This window comes from Symsagittifera roscoffensis, chromosome 10 (assembly GCF_963678635.1).
Source record: "Symsagittifera roscoffensis chromosome 10, txSymRosc1.1, whole genome shotgun sequence".
Classification (NCBI taxonomy): Eukaryota; Metazoa; Xenacoelomorpha; order Acoela; family Convolutidae; genus Symsagittifera; species Symsagittifera roscoffensis.
Window position 1 is genome coordinate 3,985,962 of NC_087071.1, and position 18,110 is coordinate 4,004,071.

The 18,110-nt window shown below is 32.9% G+C and overlaps 1 protein-coding gene across 1 annotated transcript in view; it reads right to left on the reverse strand.

Moving 5' to 3' along the window:
* LOC134855548 (lipoxygenase homology domain-containing protein 1-like) overlaps window positions 1-18,110 on the reverse strand; it is a gene marked incomplete at its 5' end in the record, with an annotated part of 191,574 nt that overhangs the window by 26,849 nt on the left and 146,615 nt on the right. Inside the window, 1 exon segment of the mRNA XM_063872089.1 lies at window positions 17,535-17,636. Coding sequence (XP_063728159.1) covers window positions 17,535-17,636 — 102 coding nt within the window.

Sequence of the window (18,110 nt, forward strand, 5' to 3'; positions counted from 1 at the left end):
ACGACTCTCTAAATTTTTTGCGAAATTTGCTGCCCTTCCGACAATTCTCACAGCTTTTTTGGCTTCTAAGCTTATTCATATTTACTTTATTCTAACAAAAATGTATTCAGCGTCCTACGAGTGGAATACCCCCATTTTTATCCTCATCCGTCACAAATATCTCATTTTTGAACACTCCCCCCCCCTCCTTCTCCCACGCCCAACCCACCTTCATACACCTAACCAAATTTTCCACGCCTAAGCGTCCCCACACTCACTTCCCAACACCTGCAATTCCCCCACAGCACATTTTCAATTTTTTCAAAAATTTTCTAAGCGTTGAAAAGACCGGCCAAAAAAGCGGGGGGGGGGGATGTATGGAAGAAGGGGCAGGGCTGGGGGTAAAAAGAGTAGTCGGCGAAAAGTATGGAGGGGGAGAGGGGGAAGATAGAGGCGTAAACATGTAAAAAGGGGAGTAAAATTTGGGACAGGGATGGCAAATGGAGGAAGTAAGAATGTTAGGCCTAAGTGTGATGTAAGTGGAGGAGGGGAGGAGATATCCCCCCCCCCCCAAAAACTGAAAAAAAATTGTAAACACAATTATACAAAGAACAAAACAACAAACATTAGAAGCCAAACGTAAATCTCATTTTAATGATTGCAAAGTCCAAGTTTTGAAAAGTTATGGAAACTCCAGGTTTTTCCTAAGTTTTATTATAACCAATAAAATCCGTTATAGCCCATTATAATTGATTATATGGGTTTAAATTGATTTTTATCTTGCTTGGTCTATAAAAAAATTTTATTCCATTTTAACCGATCATTTTAAATTTCTATGGAGATAGACTATAACAATCCATTATAATTGATTCTTAAGTTGGAATCTCTCATTTGCGGCACGTTAACTGAAAACATCATATTTTAATTCTGCGTTTGCAGATACATCTGCTTGGATCAAAACCAGAGAAACAGAAGGTTACGGGTTTGAGTTACTTGTTCTTTAACCCGTATCAATTTCAATTTTAACCGCATCGACTCTAATCTTCTCGTTTTTGTCCTGATCACTTCTTTATCTAGAAAAATTTTGACTGGAATATGAGATGAAGGGATTCTTGACTGTAACCTTGGCTACTATTAACCTTCTGATTACCCATTAAATAAGAAACGAAAAAAAGAAACAGAAAGAAACATTTTGTTCCGATCAATGAAACACAGCTGAATCCCGGGTTGATGTAAATCAATTTCGTGTAAGAAATTCTTGCACCAGATTTAAGACTTACAAAACCATTTCTCGAAATCAAATAATCAAAATTCGAAATCTATCAAAAAGCTCACAGAAATGAAAAATTTTAAATCTTCAGAACTGCAGCTCAAATCGAAAAATTTATTTTTCATCTATCTTGTTATTTTTTAACAAATCTCAAACTGCTGTACAGAAAAACTCAATGTCCTGTAAAAACCATGAGAAGTTCTGATGCAAACTTGCATTTTGTTAGCCACGTATTAGTGTTACTGAAGACATGTACCGTGCATTTTGAACAAAAAATTGTAACCTAATGTTCATTGAAAAACATGCGGGCCCACTGCAGTTAAAGCTGCTCCTAAAAATTGACAAGTATCACCTTTTTGGAAAAATGGATGGCTTGTTTGCTAGTTTTACGGATCGCTGGATGGATGTTTGAATGGAAGGCTGGAAGGATGTATGAAAGAATGGCTCGCTGATTGAGAAATTGAAGGAGAACGGATGATTGAAAAGCCGGATATAGTGATGAACGCATAGATGGCTGTCTACATAGATTTTAATATAAAAAGAAGGCCAAGTGAAGGGATATTTAGACGGAAAATGAATGGCTGGATGAAAGGACGCCGGGACGAATGGATATCTAGATAGATGGATGATTCGATAGCTAATAACAAAAATCTAAATGTTTTCAAAATCTGTCAGAGCCAATGCGGTACTTTCAAGACCTGGGACATCGAGCTCGTGCTACAGCTAAAGGCTACTGGTAAAAGACCCGCCAATCTAGAAATAGTTTTGTCCCCATGGCTAGGTCTTTAAAACCCTAAAACACTCGAACGCCGTAAAAAACAAGGTTGCATACTCAAAAAAAACAGCCTTAGTTTTTTTGGACGGTGGACCTTTGATCCAGTTCAGATGGATCAACCTAAAACCCGCCTTACCTCAATAAAACTCCAAAAAATGCACTCTAGAAATTACATTCAGTACTCAAATAGTGACTACGGCTCAGGAACTGATTAAATAAATTAATTCAGATGACTCAAGAAGCTATATAATATTGATTACTTTTAACTCGAGAAGACTTATTGTCTGGACCATTGGGTCGCTTCACTTATCAACCTGCCCAATCAAGGTGTTTTTTTTGTCCAGCGATGGCACTCTCATAAGAGATCTCAATTTCCTCTATCGAGAATAAAACAACTATAATCGAATTGGTTGTTTTCGGACAAAATGCAAATAGCAATTTGACTCTAGACCGCTTTTCTAACAACTTTCTCGCAATTATTACTCGGTTTTTCTGATATTGTGACTTTTTAATCTCAGCTGCTACGATAAACTTGAGCATGACATGGCCAAACGGATTTTTTTTCAAAAATAACATTTCACCCCAAAAATAAGACAGAACTCCAGCTGATGACCGACTGCTACAAAGTGAGGGCATTTAGATTTGCCAAATTGCCAAATAGATTTCGCATAGTATTGCAATGACGCGGATATCAATATTCGTAACTGGTTTTCCTTACTAGAGAAGTGCTGATATTAAATTGCAATTTTTGATCAATTAGCTTACTTCAAAATTTAAAATTAAAGGTTTCTGATATGCAGGCTAATGAAAAGTTTTTGTGTTATACAATTTTTTCTCAGCAATGTAACACTAAAAAAGTTGCGAAATGTTTTATTTTTTTTAAACTAAAAATGAGCCAGTAAAACAATCAAAATAACCCTAAGCTTTTTTTAAAATTTTTAATAAAATTATTCTTTTAAATTTTTTCGATAAATTATTAATTTTTTCTTTTACTTTTGGTAAGCTTTATGAATTTTTCGTGAAGAAACTAAAATTTTTGCCAATTATTCAATTCAATTTTCTGTCATTTTAAACTTCTTACGAATTTTTTGTTCTGATAAGATTCTGTTTTCTAGTTTACTAAGATTCTGTGCTCTTCTGACTGTGAGATGAGTGTGTTTTATAATTACTTAACAAACGTACATCTATCTGGTGATATGTTACAAAAAATTGTCTATGGTTGCAAAAATTTCCTAAGTTGTACTAATTTACGACAGTTTGATTAATAAACATTCAAAACAATAGCTTTGATATTTAAAGCTAACAAATTTCGCTGAGTAATGTTTTTCCTGGTTTTATTACTATGTAATCGGAAGCATGAAATAGCACCTTACACGTTTGAGCACGCCAGTTGTTAAAATTTTTACATGAATACATGGTTTGCGAACAGCCCGATAGTTCAGAATGTCGTTCCAAATGCTTGAAATCGCAGTTCATAAATCTTTTTTCCGTGACTAATTATTATTGAAAATTTTGAAGTTTTGAAGGATGAAACCCATAATTTTTTTTTGAAAACAATAATTTGTTCTCGCTCGATTTCTAACTCAGTTTGTAAAAGAATCAGAAAAGTCAAAAACTTTTACCATTAAAAAGATAGAAAAGCCACCAGATACGAATTTAACAGTTTGTTCCTTTTTGGAAGTTTTGAAACACAAATCATAACGAAGTCAGCATTGTTCTCGTGGTCCGAAATCATAACCCTTTTCTCGACTGCAATATAATTTCTTTGCTGATTTTTAAAAGGATGAACTTTTCGTTGCTTCCAGTCGGGCTGTCGGGGTGATATTTTTTGGACAACCGCCGATACTGACGATTAATTTTATCAATTGTTGCATCCTCAGAAAGTTCCATATATTCATACGCCTTCTTCAAAGCCTGCAGTTTGTCCTCATTATCTAGCAAATCACCAAGTTGACTTATTATCATGTCGGTTCCTTTCTGAGCAGCGTAGGAACCAACTAAACTACCAACTAGTCCATTTAATACACCACCTACAGGTCCAAAATAGGCAGCTCCAAGAGTCACGCCAGCATAACCTCCAGCAAAGCCACCGCCAATGCTCGCAAGCTCTTTCGCAAAAATTTTAATGATATCGGAAATGGCTTGCCTACTTGTCGTTTCTCCGCACCAATATCGTTCCATTTGAATTGCAATATCAAACCCAGTTGATGTTGGCAGCATTGTATTTTGTGAAACTCCAAAAAGGTGCGATACGGATCTCAAGTGATGATATGTAATTTCGTCAAGCTGCCGAATAGCGTTTGCGTAGACTTGCAATGACGCGGATGTCAAATTTTGTATTTCGTTTTTATGACTAGAAAAGTACTGATATATAAATTACACGTACTTATCAATTGAAACTCAAAATCAAACCCAGCAGAATTTTTAGAAGACTGTTCAGTTTAGATTAATTGCTTAAGTTGTTAGAGTTTGTTAACTTGGTCCAAAACTTGAGAAAAAATAAAACTTTTTGATTTTGACCTCCGTTCACAAAAAATGGTCATCAAACAGTTCCATTCAAAAACAAAGCTTCTCATACGTTTCTTTACATTGGTTGTATGGAAAAAACGAACAATTTTTAAAAAACTTCAGATTATAAAATCTGTACGATATTCCTTCTTTACGAATATTGGACATATTTTAGTTTAAAAAATAGGTGCTAGAAATTTTTGCCTAAGAGGTAATTTGCTAATTGTTTTCATGAAATTTGTTTCTGGTTGGTATTCTTAAAATTTGTTGAAGCACAGTTCCCTTTCTTTGAAGTTGGTGCTTGCATAATGACTAAAAAAACCAAAAACTTACTTTGACCTACAGACACCAGAAAGTGTTTCAAATAGTATTTCACTCATTATAGTTTTTGCCAGTTTTGTTATGTATTTAACATGATTTTTAAACTCCTTAAAATGTTAGATAGGTTTTATGTAATTTTTGTCAGAAAAAGAAAAAAGAAAAAAACCCTCAAATCCAGCTGTGGACTCAAATCTAGCTAACCAATTTGCCAAATCTTGATTGCTGATCTGATACGGTACTTTCTTTTTTTTTGCACCCTTCACTTTGCTAATGAATATGCAATTGGAAAAAATGTGCAAAATCTACAGTTAATGTTTTTTGTCTTGCTGGTTTTATCAGTACTGCCTGTATGTCTTACAATTTGATTTTTTTTTCATATCAAATTTGTTCCATGTCTTCTCGATAGCGACGATTATTTTTCTTAGTTTTAGTTGACTCCACCAACTCTTCTACAATTTGGGTAAATTTTTCACAATTTTTCAAATTCTTTTCTAAAACTGGAAGCATTCCATTTCCTTCTTTCGTACTGAGAGCATACAAGGCTCTGTTTAGCTCGCCCGAATGACAAAGGGTATTTTCGAGGGTGTTCCTGATTTCATCTGGTATTTCAAACATCTAAAAGAACAAAACATTACGAGAAAAACAACCAATCAATAAGTAGTACAGATTGATTTTTTAATCAAGATCGAAAAGGCAATAATATGATCAACCGCCATAACATGATCAGTCTCTAAAAGTTTTTGGAACAAACATAATTGAGCGAAATGAGTTTCTCCTCATATAAATGACTGGATCTGACCTCGAAAATTCAGTCCAATTTGCATTTTAACCGTTGTCTAAATGTTGAAAAACTTTTTCTGTTTGAGAAACATCCTGCATTAAAACTAAAAAATTGCATGTTTCAAGGAAAAAAATACCAAGTACTAGTTTTGAATCACACATAAGAAAAAGTTTTTAAATTGTCAGACATGGCATTTCTTCTCAATTTTCAGCAGTTAATTTGAATGTTCTATTTTGTTTTCTTAAAGTGTTCGGGTAATTTTAAGTATTTTTCATCAAAAAATGTCATAAAAAACTCACCTTCGGAGGCAACCATTTGATCCAGAGATCGCAAATCAAAAAGCCATATATTATTTTTTAGACATTTCCAAACTTTCTCAGCCTTATTTTTTCCACTTTGTAGCTAAATAAGCTCTTTCACGTTTCAAGCCTCAATTTTTGTTTTTTGATGATGAGCATGATACAACCACTGTTTATAACAGAGTGAGACTGCGTTGAAAATTTTGTTTCATCTTTTCTCAAAACCGACAACATGTGTCAAGCCAAAGTTTATCATGCCGATGATCTTCTGTGGTTTGATCGAGTTATTTTAAAATTCAGTTCATATCTTTTTTTAAAAGAGAACAGATTTCGCTATCAGTTCATTCGACGAGTGTTTAGGACAGGAAAAAAGTGGACGAGTTCTAGTTTCGAACGTTGAATATAATTTTTTCTATTTTTGTTTGTATTTGATGACTTCCCTGCGGACTAAAAAAACTATTGATCCAGTTTTCTCCAAAAAAGAAAGATGGTTCATGAAATTCCATGCATTTTGGCCATGCATTTTTTTTCTTAGAAGAAATCGAAAGTTAATTTTTTTTGAAAAAATTAGTTTTTTTTTTATTTTTGTGAATTTTGAAAACTTTCCAACCGTCAAAATATTTTTCCAGGAATTTTTGTCGCCCTATCCCACATTTTTAAAATGCGAAAAAAAATCGTTTGTACATAGGAAACCAAGCACGCGGTAATTAGCACGCACCAACTGTTCAAATGCACCATCTGTATGCTTTCAACATTTAAAAGTTTAAAAACTGTAATGGAAAACGTAAGACAATTTTTGAACTTTAATGGACGAGGATTTTAATTATAAATGAAAAAAGCCTAATTTTTATAGTTAAGTTTGCAAAACTCACAGTTTTGTTTGCTGTTGCAGAAATATATAATCGAATGGATGAACTTGATAAAAAAATAAAGTTGCGGACAAACAACGTGCGGAATAAAACGTGCGGAAAAATCTATTATATTGAAACCAAAAAATAATTATAATTGTTTGCAATAATTTTTACTTGTTTTTTCGATACTGTGTCTATTCTACAAACTTTCAGAACAATGAAATTATAGTTAAGGAAAGTATTCAAAAAGGAATCTTTAATGACACAATTTTCGACATTAATTTTTAGGGTTTAACCAGTTTTCATTCCTGAGTTATTTTCTGGATTGGAAAAGTTTTGAGTTAAGTGAGATTGGAACGCACAAGAAACAAAAAATAGCAGAAAGATCGGAAAAAAGCTTAACTTCTCTGGATTCACATCAGGCATTTGTCATGGGATTTTTAAAAATTTGAAGCCCCAAAAATGAAGAAATAAACTTGCTGCATGTGTGCGACAATGCTTTTTCCAAACTCGTCGCGAAAATCAAATCGTGAGACAAGCAGAATATTTTGGCCCCGTAATAACGAGGTTTAATGGGAAATTTGACTAAATTTGACTTTTTAACTAGCCATTTTTGACAGGTTTTTTTCTATCACCAGAAAGGTATTGTTGTCTTGAGCTCAAGTTTGAAAAGGTATTTGACCTGTAAATCATTTTTTGTAAAGTTATGGGGTATTAGAAATTAGAAATTGCTGTAAATTAGACTGAGGCATGCTCTTTGGCCTGTTCAATTTTTTACTAAATGCGAAATTTATCTTTATGTACTTTACATAGCGTTTGAGGGGATCAGTTTTTTAAAAAATAATAAAAAAATATTTTTTGAAGTTTTTTTGGAAAGTTTCAGCAAACATTTCAATTAATTTACTCTATATAAATTAAAACGCTTTGCCCTAACACGAGCAGATTTGTTCTCTTTTTCAGCATAGTTGATAAAGAGAACGTTTATACATGACGGAGTTGATTATTTCGCACTATGATTATTTCACACTTATCAGGGTGTTTTGTAATGCATTAGAGTTTCACAAAAACAATGTATATTCTTTGGTTTTCCCAACTAAAAATGAAAACAAAAAGAGAATGCTTCTCGGGAAAGCAAGAGATTGAAACACATTTTACCTTGAACTTTTCTAAACATAAAACAAAAACCTCTGATATGTTTTGATCTCGCAATATCTGTTCTTCGTCTGAACAATTTCTCTGTTTGCCTGCCATTAGATACCCGGCTTGACAAAAACGCTCAACAAAGATTTTTATTCTATGAAAAAATGCTATCATACAAATAAATTTTTTTTCACAAATAAAATGTAGGAAAATTGAAAATTAAGCTTTTTTTCATAGTATGAAGTTTTATATCAAGCTTTTTTATTAACTTTTTCTGGAATTAAACAAAAAAGTTAATAAAAACTACACATTTGGCCATACTTTTTATCACAAAAATGATCTGAAAATACTAAAAACAATTTTTTTTCTCCTATGAAATTGTATGATATGCATTTTTCCATGCTCATTGAAAATGTGTGATAGGCATTGTTTTCATATACAAAATGTTTCAAGTTTTGTGTTTTATCCAGAAACAAAAAATAATAAAGTATTTCTATCAAGAGAAAACTCAGATTGTACCACGCACATAAAATGCATTTGATGATGTTAGCCATGGAAGTTATTGTTATTATTTTTACTCAGAGTTATAATTTAGAAAAGGTTTATGGCTCGAAAGCTTTTACTTGGTGGTGATTGAGTAAATAGGCATGTTTATTTTCACAATTTTAGGTTTATGTTAGCATTTGAAAACTACAAGTAATAACTGCTCCTTAAACTTGTGGTCTTCGAATTTTGGTTGTAAAACTCAACCTGGATTATGTTATAGACATAAAGTATCAAATTTTTTCGGTAATTTTTTTTGAGTATCGAAACGAGTTTGCAATTAAGGAGGTATAAAAAAATTAAACCTCAAAAAAAAATTAATCTCATGCAATCTTCATAAATGAATGTCTATGATTTCAAAGTTGCTCTCATGTAATCAAATTGCTACTAACTTGTGTTGCTTAATTTTTAAACTGTTTCCGAAAAACAGTTGATTGAAAATGTTTGTCATACAATTTTTTTCTATGAAAATTGTATGACAAACATTTTTTCCATAAAATCCCTAAAAAACTGTATAGAAAGATTTTTTATTGTATGGACGTCGACCCGGGTAGTTACAAATGAAAACATACAATCTCCTTAAAACCGCTTTGAAAATATTTCAGATGGTGGACATTAACATCGTGTTTGGCTAGTGTGTCAAAAAACAACAAAGCTTTTTAGTGGAAAGTTTTTTCAATGGTCGGGTAAAATTTGAAAAAAAATCGCGACGCTTGCTTGTATACGACCAAAAAAAGATTTTCAATTTTCAAACTTGTATGAAACTTGAGAAAAAATGTTTCAAAAATTCAAATGTTTCAAATTCAAATTCAAATGTTTGGTTGTTTCAAAAATTTCTAGCAAGAAACCTTTTTGTGACTACTATGTTAAAGTTATCCTTTCTTAAAAAAACCAAATATGAAGTAGCTTTCACATTTTCTTTTTGACTTGCTACATTTTTCCGGGTAATATTTTAACTTTATACCGAAGTTTTTGAAAGTTTATAAGGTATGGCGATTAAAACTTGTGAAAAAAAAGGTGTTCCAAAGAAATCTTGCGAAAACTTTTTGTACTGTAACGTCTCACCGTTTCAGTACAATCAAATCTGATAACTTTTCATGTTTTTTTTCATTGTGAACCCAATTAATGAGCTCCTCAAAAATATCTATTTCTTTTTTTGATAATTTTCTTATATTTTAAACAGTCAACAGGGACTTGGTATGTTTTGAGCAGTCTAAAATGAGAGATAGCCTAATATTTCCGTCTAACTTTATTTGAACATCCTATATAATTTTTACCTGATCTGTAAGATACCAAGAAACAAAATAGACTGCAACGCACATTAAAATAATTTTTCGCGTCAAATAGAGTATCTCGAGCAATCCAGTTAAAATATAACTCAAAGTCCACTGAATTACAAAAGAAATCATGATGCAGAATTTTGTAATTTTATCCAAGTTGAAAAAATTAAGGTAAAGTTTAAGTGTAGATAACTGGGCAATATAAATTGTGAAAGTGACTATCCCATTAGACAAAAACCCGAGGGATAATGCTGATAAAAGTGTCGATCTATGAAGTGAGAGTGTGATCACGAGACTCGCAGTCACAGAATATAGATGACTCATTGACTATTATCAGACACAAGAGAAGCTATTCTCATACAAAAACAGCCGGGGTAATTATATATAAGGGAGTTCTAACTGATTTGATGTTCTGCTTTTGCTCTATTGACGCTGCTGTTGCTGTATTAGAATAAAGATGCGGGTATGAAAGTAAGCTAGACAGTCAATGAAATTATTTTAACGCATACTAAAAAACAAAGAGACAGCTCGTATAGTTGGGGTTTTGTAGTGCATTAGAGTTTCACAAAAACAATGTATATTCTTTGGTTTTACCAACTAAAAACGAAAACAAAAAGGTAATGCTTCACGGGAATGCAAGAGATTGAAGCACATTTTAACTTGAACTTTTCTAAACATAAAACAAAAACCTCTGATATGTTTTGATTCGATTGGTACTCTAAAGATCTGTTCTTCGTCTGAACAATTTCTCTGTTTGCCTGCCATTAGATACCCGGGTTGACAAAAACGCTCATCAAAGATTTTTATTCAATGAAAAAAGGCTATCACACACATAAATTTATTTTCCCCGTTAAAATGTAATAAAATCGAAAATTAAGCTTTTTTTCATGGTATGAAGTTTAATATCAAGCTTTTTTATTAACTTTGTCTGGAATTAAACAAAAAGTTAATAAAAACCATACTTTTTATCACAAAAATGATGTGAAAATACTAAAAACAATTTTTTTCTCCAATGAAATTGTATGATATGCATTTTTCCATGCTCATTGAAAATGTGTGATAGGCATTGTTTTCATATACAAAATTTTTCAAGTTTTGTGTTTTATCCAGAAACAAAAAATAATCATATATTTCTTTCAAAAGAAAACTCAGAGTGTACCACGCACATAAAATGCATTTGATGATAATAGCCATGGAAGTTATTGTTAACATTTTTACTCAGAGTTTTAATTGAGAAAAGTTAATGGCTCGAAAGCTTTTACTTGGTGGTGATTGAGTAAATAGGCATGTTTATTTTCACAAATTTAGGTTTATGTTAGCATTTGAAAACTACAAGTAATAACTGCTCTTTAAACTTGTGGTCTTCGAATTGTGGTTGTAAAAATCAACCTGGATTATGTCATAGACACAAAGTATCAAATTTTTTCGGTATTTTTTTTGAGTATCGAAACGAGTTTGCAATCAAGGAGGTATAAAAAATTTTAACCTCAAAAAAAAATAATCTCATACAATGTTCAGAAATGAATGTCTATGATTTCAAAGTTGCTCTCATGTAATCAAATTGCTACTAACTTGTGTTGCTTAATTTTTAAACTGTTTTCGAAAAACAGTTGATTGAAAATGTTTGTCATACAATTTTTTTCTATGAAAATTGTATGATAAACATTTTTTCCATAAAATCCCTAAAAAATTGTATGGAAAGATTTTTTATTGTATGGACGTCAACCCGGGTAGTTACAAATGAAAACATACAATCTTCTTAAAACCGCTTTGAACATTTTTCAGACGGTGGACATTAACATCGTGGTTGGCTAGTTTGTCAAAAAACAACAAAGCTTTTTAGTGGAAAGTTTTTTCAATGGTCGGGTAAAATTTGAAAAAAAATCGCGACGCTTGCTTGTATACGACCAAAAACAAGATTTTCAATTTTCAAACATGTATGAAACTTGAGAAAAAATGTTTCAAAAATTCAAATGTTTCAAATTCAAATTCAAATGTTTGGTTGTTTCAAAAATTTCCAGCAAGAAACCTTTTTCTGACTACGATGTTAAAGTTATCCTTTCTTAAAAAACCAAATCTGAAGTAGCTTTCTCATTTTCTTTTTTCCGGGTAATATTTTAACATTATACCGAAGTTTTTGAATGTTTATAAGGTATGCTGATTAAAATTTGTGAAAAAAAAGGTGTTCCAAAGAAATCTTGCGAAAACTTTTTGTACTGTATTGTCTCACCGTTTCAGTGAAATCAAATTTGATAACTTTTCATGTTTTTTTTTCATTGTGAACCCAATTAATAAGCTCCTCAAAAATATCCATTTCTTTTTTTGATAATTTTCTTATATTTTAATTAATCAACAGGGAATTGGTATGTTTTGAGCAGTCTAAAATGAGAGATAGCCTAATATTTCCGTCTAACTTTATTTGAACATCCTAAATAATTTTTACCTGATCTGTAAGATACCAAGAAACAAAAGAGACCGCAACGCACATTAAAATAATTTTTCGCGTCAAATAGAATATCTTGAGCAAACCAGTTGAAATATAATTCAAAGTCCACTGAATTAGGAAATAAATCATGATGCAGAATTTTGTAATTTTATCCAAGTTGAAAAAATTAAGGTAAAGTTTAAGTGTAGATAACTGGGCAATATAAATTGTGAAAGTGGCTATACCATTTGACAAAAACCCGATCTATGAAGTGAGAGTTTGATCACGACAGACTCGCAGTCACAGAATATAGATGACTCATTGACTATTATGAGACACAAGAGAAGCTATTCTCATACAAAAACAGCCGGGGTAATTAAATATAAGGGAGTTCTAACTGATTTGATGTTCTGTTTTGGTTTATTGACGCTGCTGTTGCTGTATTAGAATAAGGATGCGGGTATGAGCGTAAGCTAGACAGTCAATGAAATTATTTTAACGCATACTAAAAAACAAAGAGACAGCTCGTATATCCGGTCGAGACAAAGCCCTGAATGTTCCGACTGCCCTTTAGTCGGTATCAAATAGTTGATTAATGGTGAGAATTTATTTTCAAACTTTGAATTTAACAATATCATGAGTGTAATTTTTTAATGCAACCGAATTTTTGGCCTGAATTTATTCTGAAACGTTTTTGTTGAGCGGGATAATTTGCCGTGCATAAATATATGACCTTAGAATTTCGGCTTCTAAAATAAAATCTTAAGAGCGCCCATAAATTTGTTCAGAGCAGGGTAAATTGGCAATTTTCAGACCTTCAGAACATTACGAAAAATTATAGGAGGCAAATTATCTTTTTGTTTTTGAAATCAGAGAGTCGACATTGGGGTGTTAAAAGTTTTCGTCAAAAACTACTATTTTGATCGGCGAAAACTGACTGTAAAAAAACAAATAACATGATCATAAATAGTCCGCATTTATTTGAATGTCGGAACGTTAATGGCACATTTTAAGCAATAGTTGCTCGATAAAACTGGAAAAAAAAGCCATTGGAATGAATGACAAAAACAAAAGAAAAGAAATGACAAAAAGAGTGAAAACCAATTGAATAAAATAAAAATAATAGAATAGTAGATTTCGAGAAGGAAACAGACCCGATTAATGTTTACAGAACTCATAACAATAAATAAATCTCCATCTCAGATGAACACCCAAATAACCAGATGGCTGTCTAAGAAATGGTGTCATCAAATGGTAGATTGGATTGACACGATCAATTATCCCATCTCTTTTTTATTTCTCTCTTTCTGTTTTTGTTATCCACTAGCTAGAGTTTTTTGTGATGTTGGTAATTCAATATAAGCTGCAATAAAAATTTTTAGTGAAACAGGGAACCAAAACAACTCCAACTTACATGCTAACAAAACTATATAGACGTCTTGTAGCTTCTTTGCAGCCGTCTGTCAATTGGCCAAAAAAATTTAAATATAACCGACTAGCTACTTTGAGCCAAGAGTAGAAATTAAAACCGGTTAAGTTGCAAAAACCGCAAAAAACCTAGTCGAGATTAAAAATTAAAACCTTAGTCTGCTCAAAAACTGCTCAAGATTTCACCAGTTTGAGCGTTTTTAGACGATTGCGCTCAAGTTGTTCATAAACCGATCAAACAATCGCAAGAAACAATCAAACCGATCAAAACAGCTCAAATCTAACAAGAGACGCTCAAACGAAGTAAGTCTTTAGCGTTTTTTTTTCGAAATTTTATCAAAAACTGTATCTGTTGCAGGGCACATGCAACCAGTTCTATAAAAATCTGAGCTCCATACGTATCACAAAACTGAAATGTATGACAGAAAATAATATGAAAAAAGTTTTTAAGTTCGAAAAAATTCTCAAGTTTAATAACTCATAAAAAGTCAAAACAAAACTGCTCATTTTTCAAATAAAAAACTGATCAAAAACCGCTCAAACCGCTCATTCTGAAGCAAAATTTTGAGCGTAATTGTTTATAAAAAATCTTCAAACCTTTCAAATATGACGTGACATTTGGCTGAAAACCTCAACTCGGGAAAATAAATACTATTTTTTGATGTTTATGAATGCTAATTACAGACTCGTTGAAGACATGGTCAAATTAAGTTTTTTTTTTAAATTTCATTGAAAATGAGTTGCATTTCTTTTGATTGAAGTTTTCATTTAATTTGACCTTTTTCGTTTTGTGCAAATGCATACCCCAACACACAGGATTATGACTGAACGAATTCCTCTACACCAGGAAATCTGAGACCAGATAACAAGTGTATGAAGTTAAAGTCAAGAGCTTTGACTTTTTTTTTCATTTAAAGTAATTAAATAATAATTAATTGACAATTAAAATGCAAACACTAGAACACTTCTAAGCTTTCGAAATTGGAGTTAATGACATTCTAGCGATATAATTAAATGATTTTGACAGCTTGACACGTATTTCGCCATGTTTAATCTAACTTTACAATGGTCAGAGCATATGTTTGCACGCTTAAGCTATATCGTATACTGAAACGCATAACAAACTGGATTAATTTTCAAGTTTTCGAAAGCTAATCCAATTGAAGGGACCGAATGTAAGGCTGTAGCTACGATTTCTGCATAGGAGGGTAGTGTAGAGGGGAATTCATCCATATATAATTTATATAAAGAGCGTTTTTCGTCTGAGCGTTTACTTTACAAAATTTGACAACAATCTGGTGGGTTCCTTCAGAAGACTCTGAGCTGCAAATTTGACCTCCATTAAAGACTGCTCAAAGCCCTTCACCTTTTGAGATATGACGTTTTTCTGAATTTTTTTTTTAACAAAATGTATGATTAAAAACAATCACATAATTTAAATTTCTCAATTCTAGAGTGAAAGGCTGTCAGTGACTGTCAAAGTTTGCAATTCTGCCTTCAATTGTGATTGCTCAAATCCCTATAGCTCTCAAAGCAAATTTTCACAAAAAAAACTGAAGGTGTCAATACTATTAGGTCTTAAGTAAAATTTCGCAACATTTGAAATTTCTAGCCTTATAGCTGAGTGCAGTCAGAGTACTCTCAGAGGTTGCAAGTTTTGCCTGCTCAAAACATTTCAGTTCTTGACTATATACCGTTTTTTCCGCAAAATTTCGAAGGTTAGTTATAAAAAAAACTTTACAATGTTTGAATTTCCCAATATAACGATGAGAAGTTGTCATTTTCCTGTAAGGAGCTTTTTATCTGGCCTTCGAATATGACTGCTCAACGACTTTCAGTGGCGGAATGGCGTTTCAATGATCTTTCAATACTTTTACAAAAATTATTTCGAAAAAAAAATTTTAACTTTCAAAACTGTCGATGTCTGATGTCATAACACTCTAGGCCTACAAACTAGTTTTTCAGAAGTATGATCTTTTGTTGATGCTTCAAAAATCAGAACTATGATATATGGATTCGGAATGAAAAAATCTCAATTGATATGGCCTCCAAGTTTGACTGCTAAGATCCAACCAGCCATACCTTTGTCGATCCAACCGACGAGCCATCTGTTTATTCAAATGTCCTTTGTCGTAATTTGTCGTAATTCTTTCGTCATGTGTCGCAATTTCTCAACTAGTACTCCATCTATCTAGTCATTCATCGATCTAGCCATTCCTACAACGATATATCCGGCCATGTGTCGATTCATCTAGGGAGCATTGCTTTCATCAAGCAATCCGTTCAACAAGCCATCCATCTACAAACATGCATCAAAGCATATTTTCATTAATTGTTTCATCCGTCTAGCTATCCATACCTCAAGGCATCCATCCATTTAGCCATTCAGCATCTAGCCATTCATCCAACGAGCCATCCATCCATCATGCTTTCTGTTCATTTATCAAGCAACCCAACTAGCCATCCTACCAAGGTTTCATCTAGCTATCAATACACCAAAAAACCATCTATTCATCCAACAAGCCATCAAGCCAATCATGTCTTTATCGGCCCCGCCATCTAGCCATCCAATCATCTAGGTATCTATCCAGCTACCCATGTTTCTACCAAGCCATTCATTCATCTAGCAATCCATCCAACCAGCCATCCAACCTCTGGTCATGCATCTAACCAGCCATTCATTGGTTCAGATTTCTGTCCAGATATATGCCAATAAAAAATCAAACACCCTCGGACAAAATAGTAGAAAAGCCAGAAAGATTTTTGGCTGTGCCATCTGACATGGATGTAGGTTGTTGTGTGATGAAAAAGATGACATATTAGAAGAAATTTGATGAGCGTTAAAATCTGACTGACTGGCTTGTGATAAAAACTAAAAAGGACAAAAACAAAAAAGTTATTTGCCTTGAAAAAGGAAGATGAGATCAACGAGGCGCTCTATAAGAGGTTAAGATCCATCGGGAGGGGGAAGTGGGCTATGCTGTATTCATTAGCAAAAATGCACATACCAGGCACACCCCTCCGTCCTGTCCTTTCCTAAACTGGTAGCTCGTATGAAGTAGCTCGTATGAAGTAGTTCGTAGCTCTTATAACCTAGTTACTCAACGAAAATTTGCAAAAAAAACTTTGAGAAAATTGCGGGGGCAAAAATTGAATCTAACACTCATACGCGAAAATCAAACCGATCTGTCAACATTTCTGAAAATTGCTGGTCATGAGCACCCCCATTCGGTTTCAAAAAAAAATTAAATTGTTCACTTCATGGCTACTGACTCTAATAATTCATCCCATCCCTTGAAGTTTCTTTGATTGCTAATTTGCCTATTTTAAGCACTATTCAAATATTTAGGTAATATCTAAAAAACAAAACAAATTTACCATGTTTTCACCTTAATAATGAATTGCGTGCATGGAACAAGCACAATTTTATCAATCAAAGTTTCTTTATTAATTTTAGGCTGTATTAACAAAGATACAAAATTCACAGTTTGCTTCCCGAAGTTTTTGCCACAATGCAACATATATGCTTTGTTTTGAATGCCAGATAAAAATGATACTATAACTTGACCAAAATTGTCGACAAAAATGAACAACTCTGAAAACCGTACAGCACACTCTGAGTACATTTTTTTTGCTGCAAAATGAGCAAAAAATGACGGCTGTTTTCCAGTTCCCCTCTATAATTTTTTCTGAAAATCAATATATGAAAGTCTATTCAAAATTTTTTTCTTAATTTAAAACTGCATCAAAATGTGTCAGCGTGAACAGGTGGACAATTTTTTACAAAATTTCTTCCATGCGCAAAAAACCGTGTAAAAAGTTTTTGAACATAGCTTATTTTTGCATTTTACGAGGGGGGTGGGAAACTGGAAAAGAGAAAAAATGGCCTTTGGTTGAATTTTGAAATCCTCGGACAAAAAATGGAAATTTTTACCTGTTTAAGGAGCCATCCAGCTAGTTTGCGAGTTGAGTCATGTCCAATTGTGACTCTTTGGGGACGCCCCACCCACACCGCTTCAACAAGAAAAGTGTCGAACTAGAATAAGAAAAAAAACTAATTGTTTACAAGTTTTGAAAGAGAAAAACAATCACAGAAATTAAATAGAATAAAAAGTGAATTTTATCAGGCTCTTTTCACTTTCCCTACCTTTGAATTTCAACTTCGGAACACTTTTTTTAAACTACAAAAGAAATGGAAAATTTTAAAGGTGGTGGGAGGATGTTGAAAAGAGTCGTTTTTCACAACCAGTTCATTAATTAATTTCAATAATTAAGCTCATTCCAAAAGGTCTTCATGATCAAGCTTGTATAATCATTCGATACAACAAAAATTGATGGCTCTTTCTCCTCCCCCCCCCCCCCCCCCACTTGCAATTTGGAAAAACAGCCAAAATGATATGTAAATGTCAGATGGGTCGGGCGGAAAGAGTTTGAAAAGAGCACGTGCACGTTGTCTAAGTTTGACCCAACACCTTTTGCCACTTACGGTATGTAATTCAAACAGTATGTA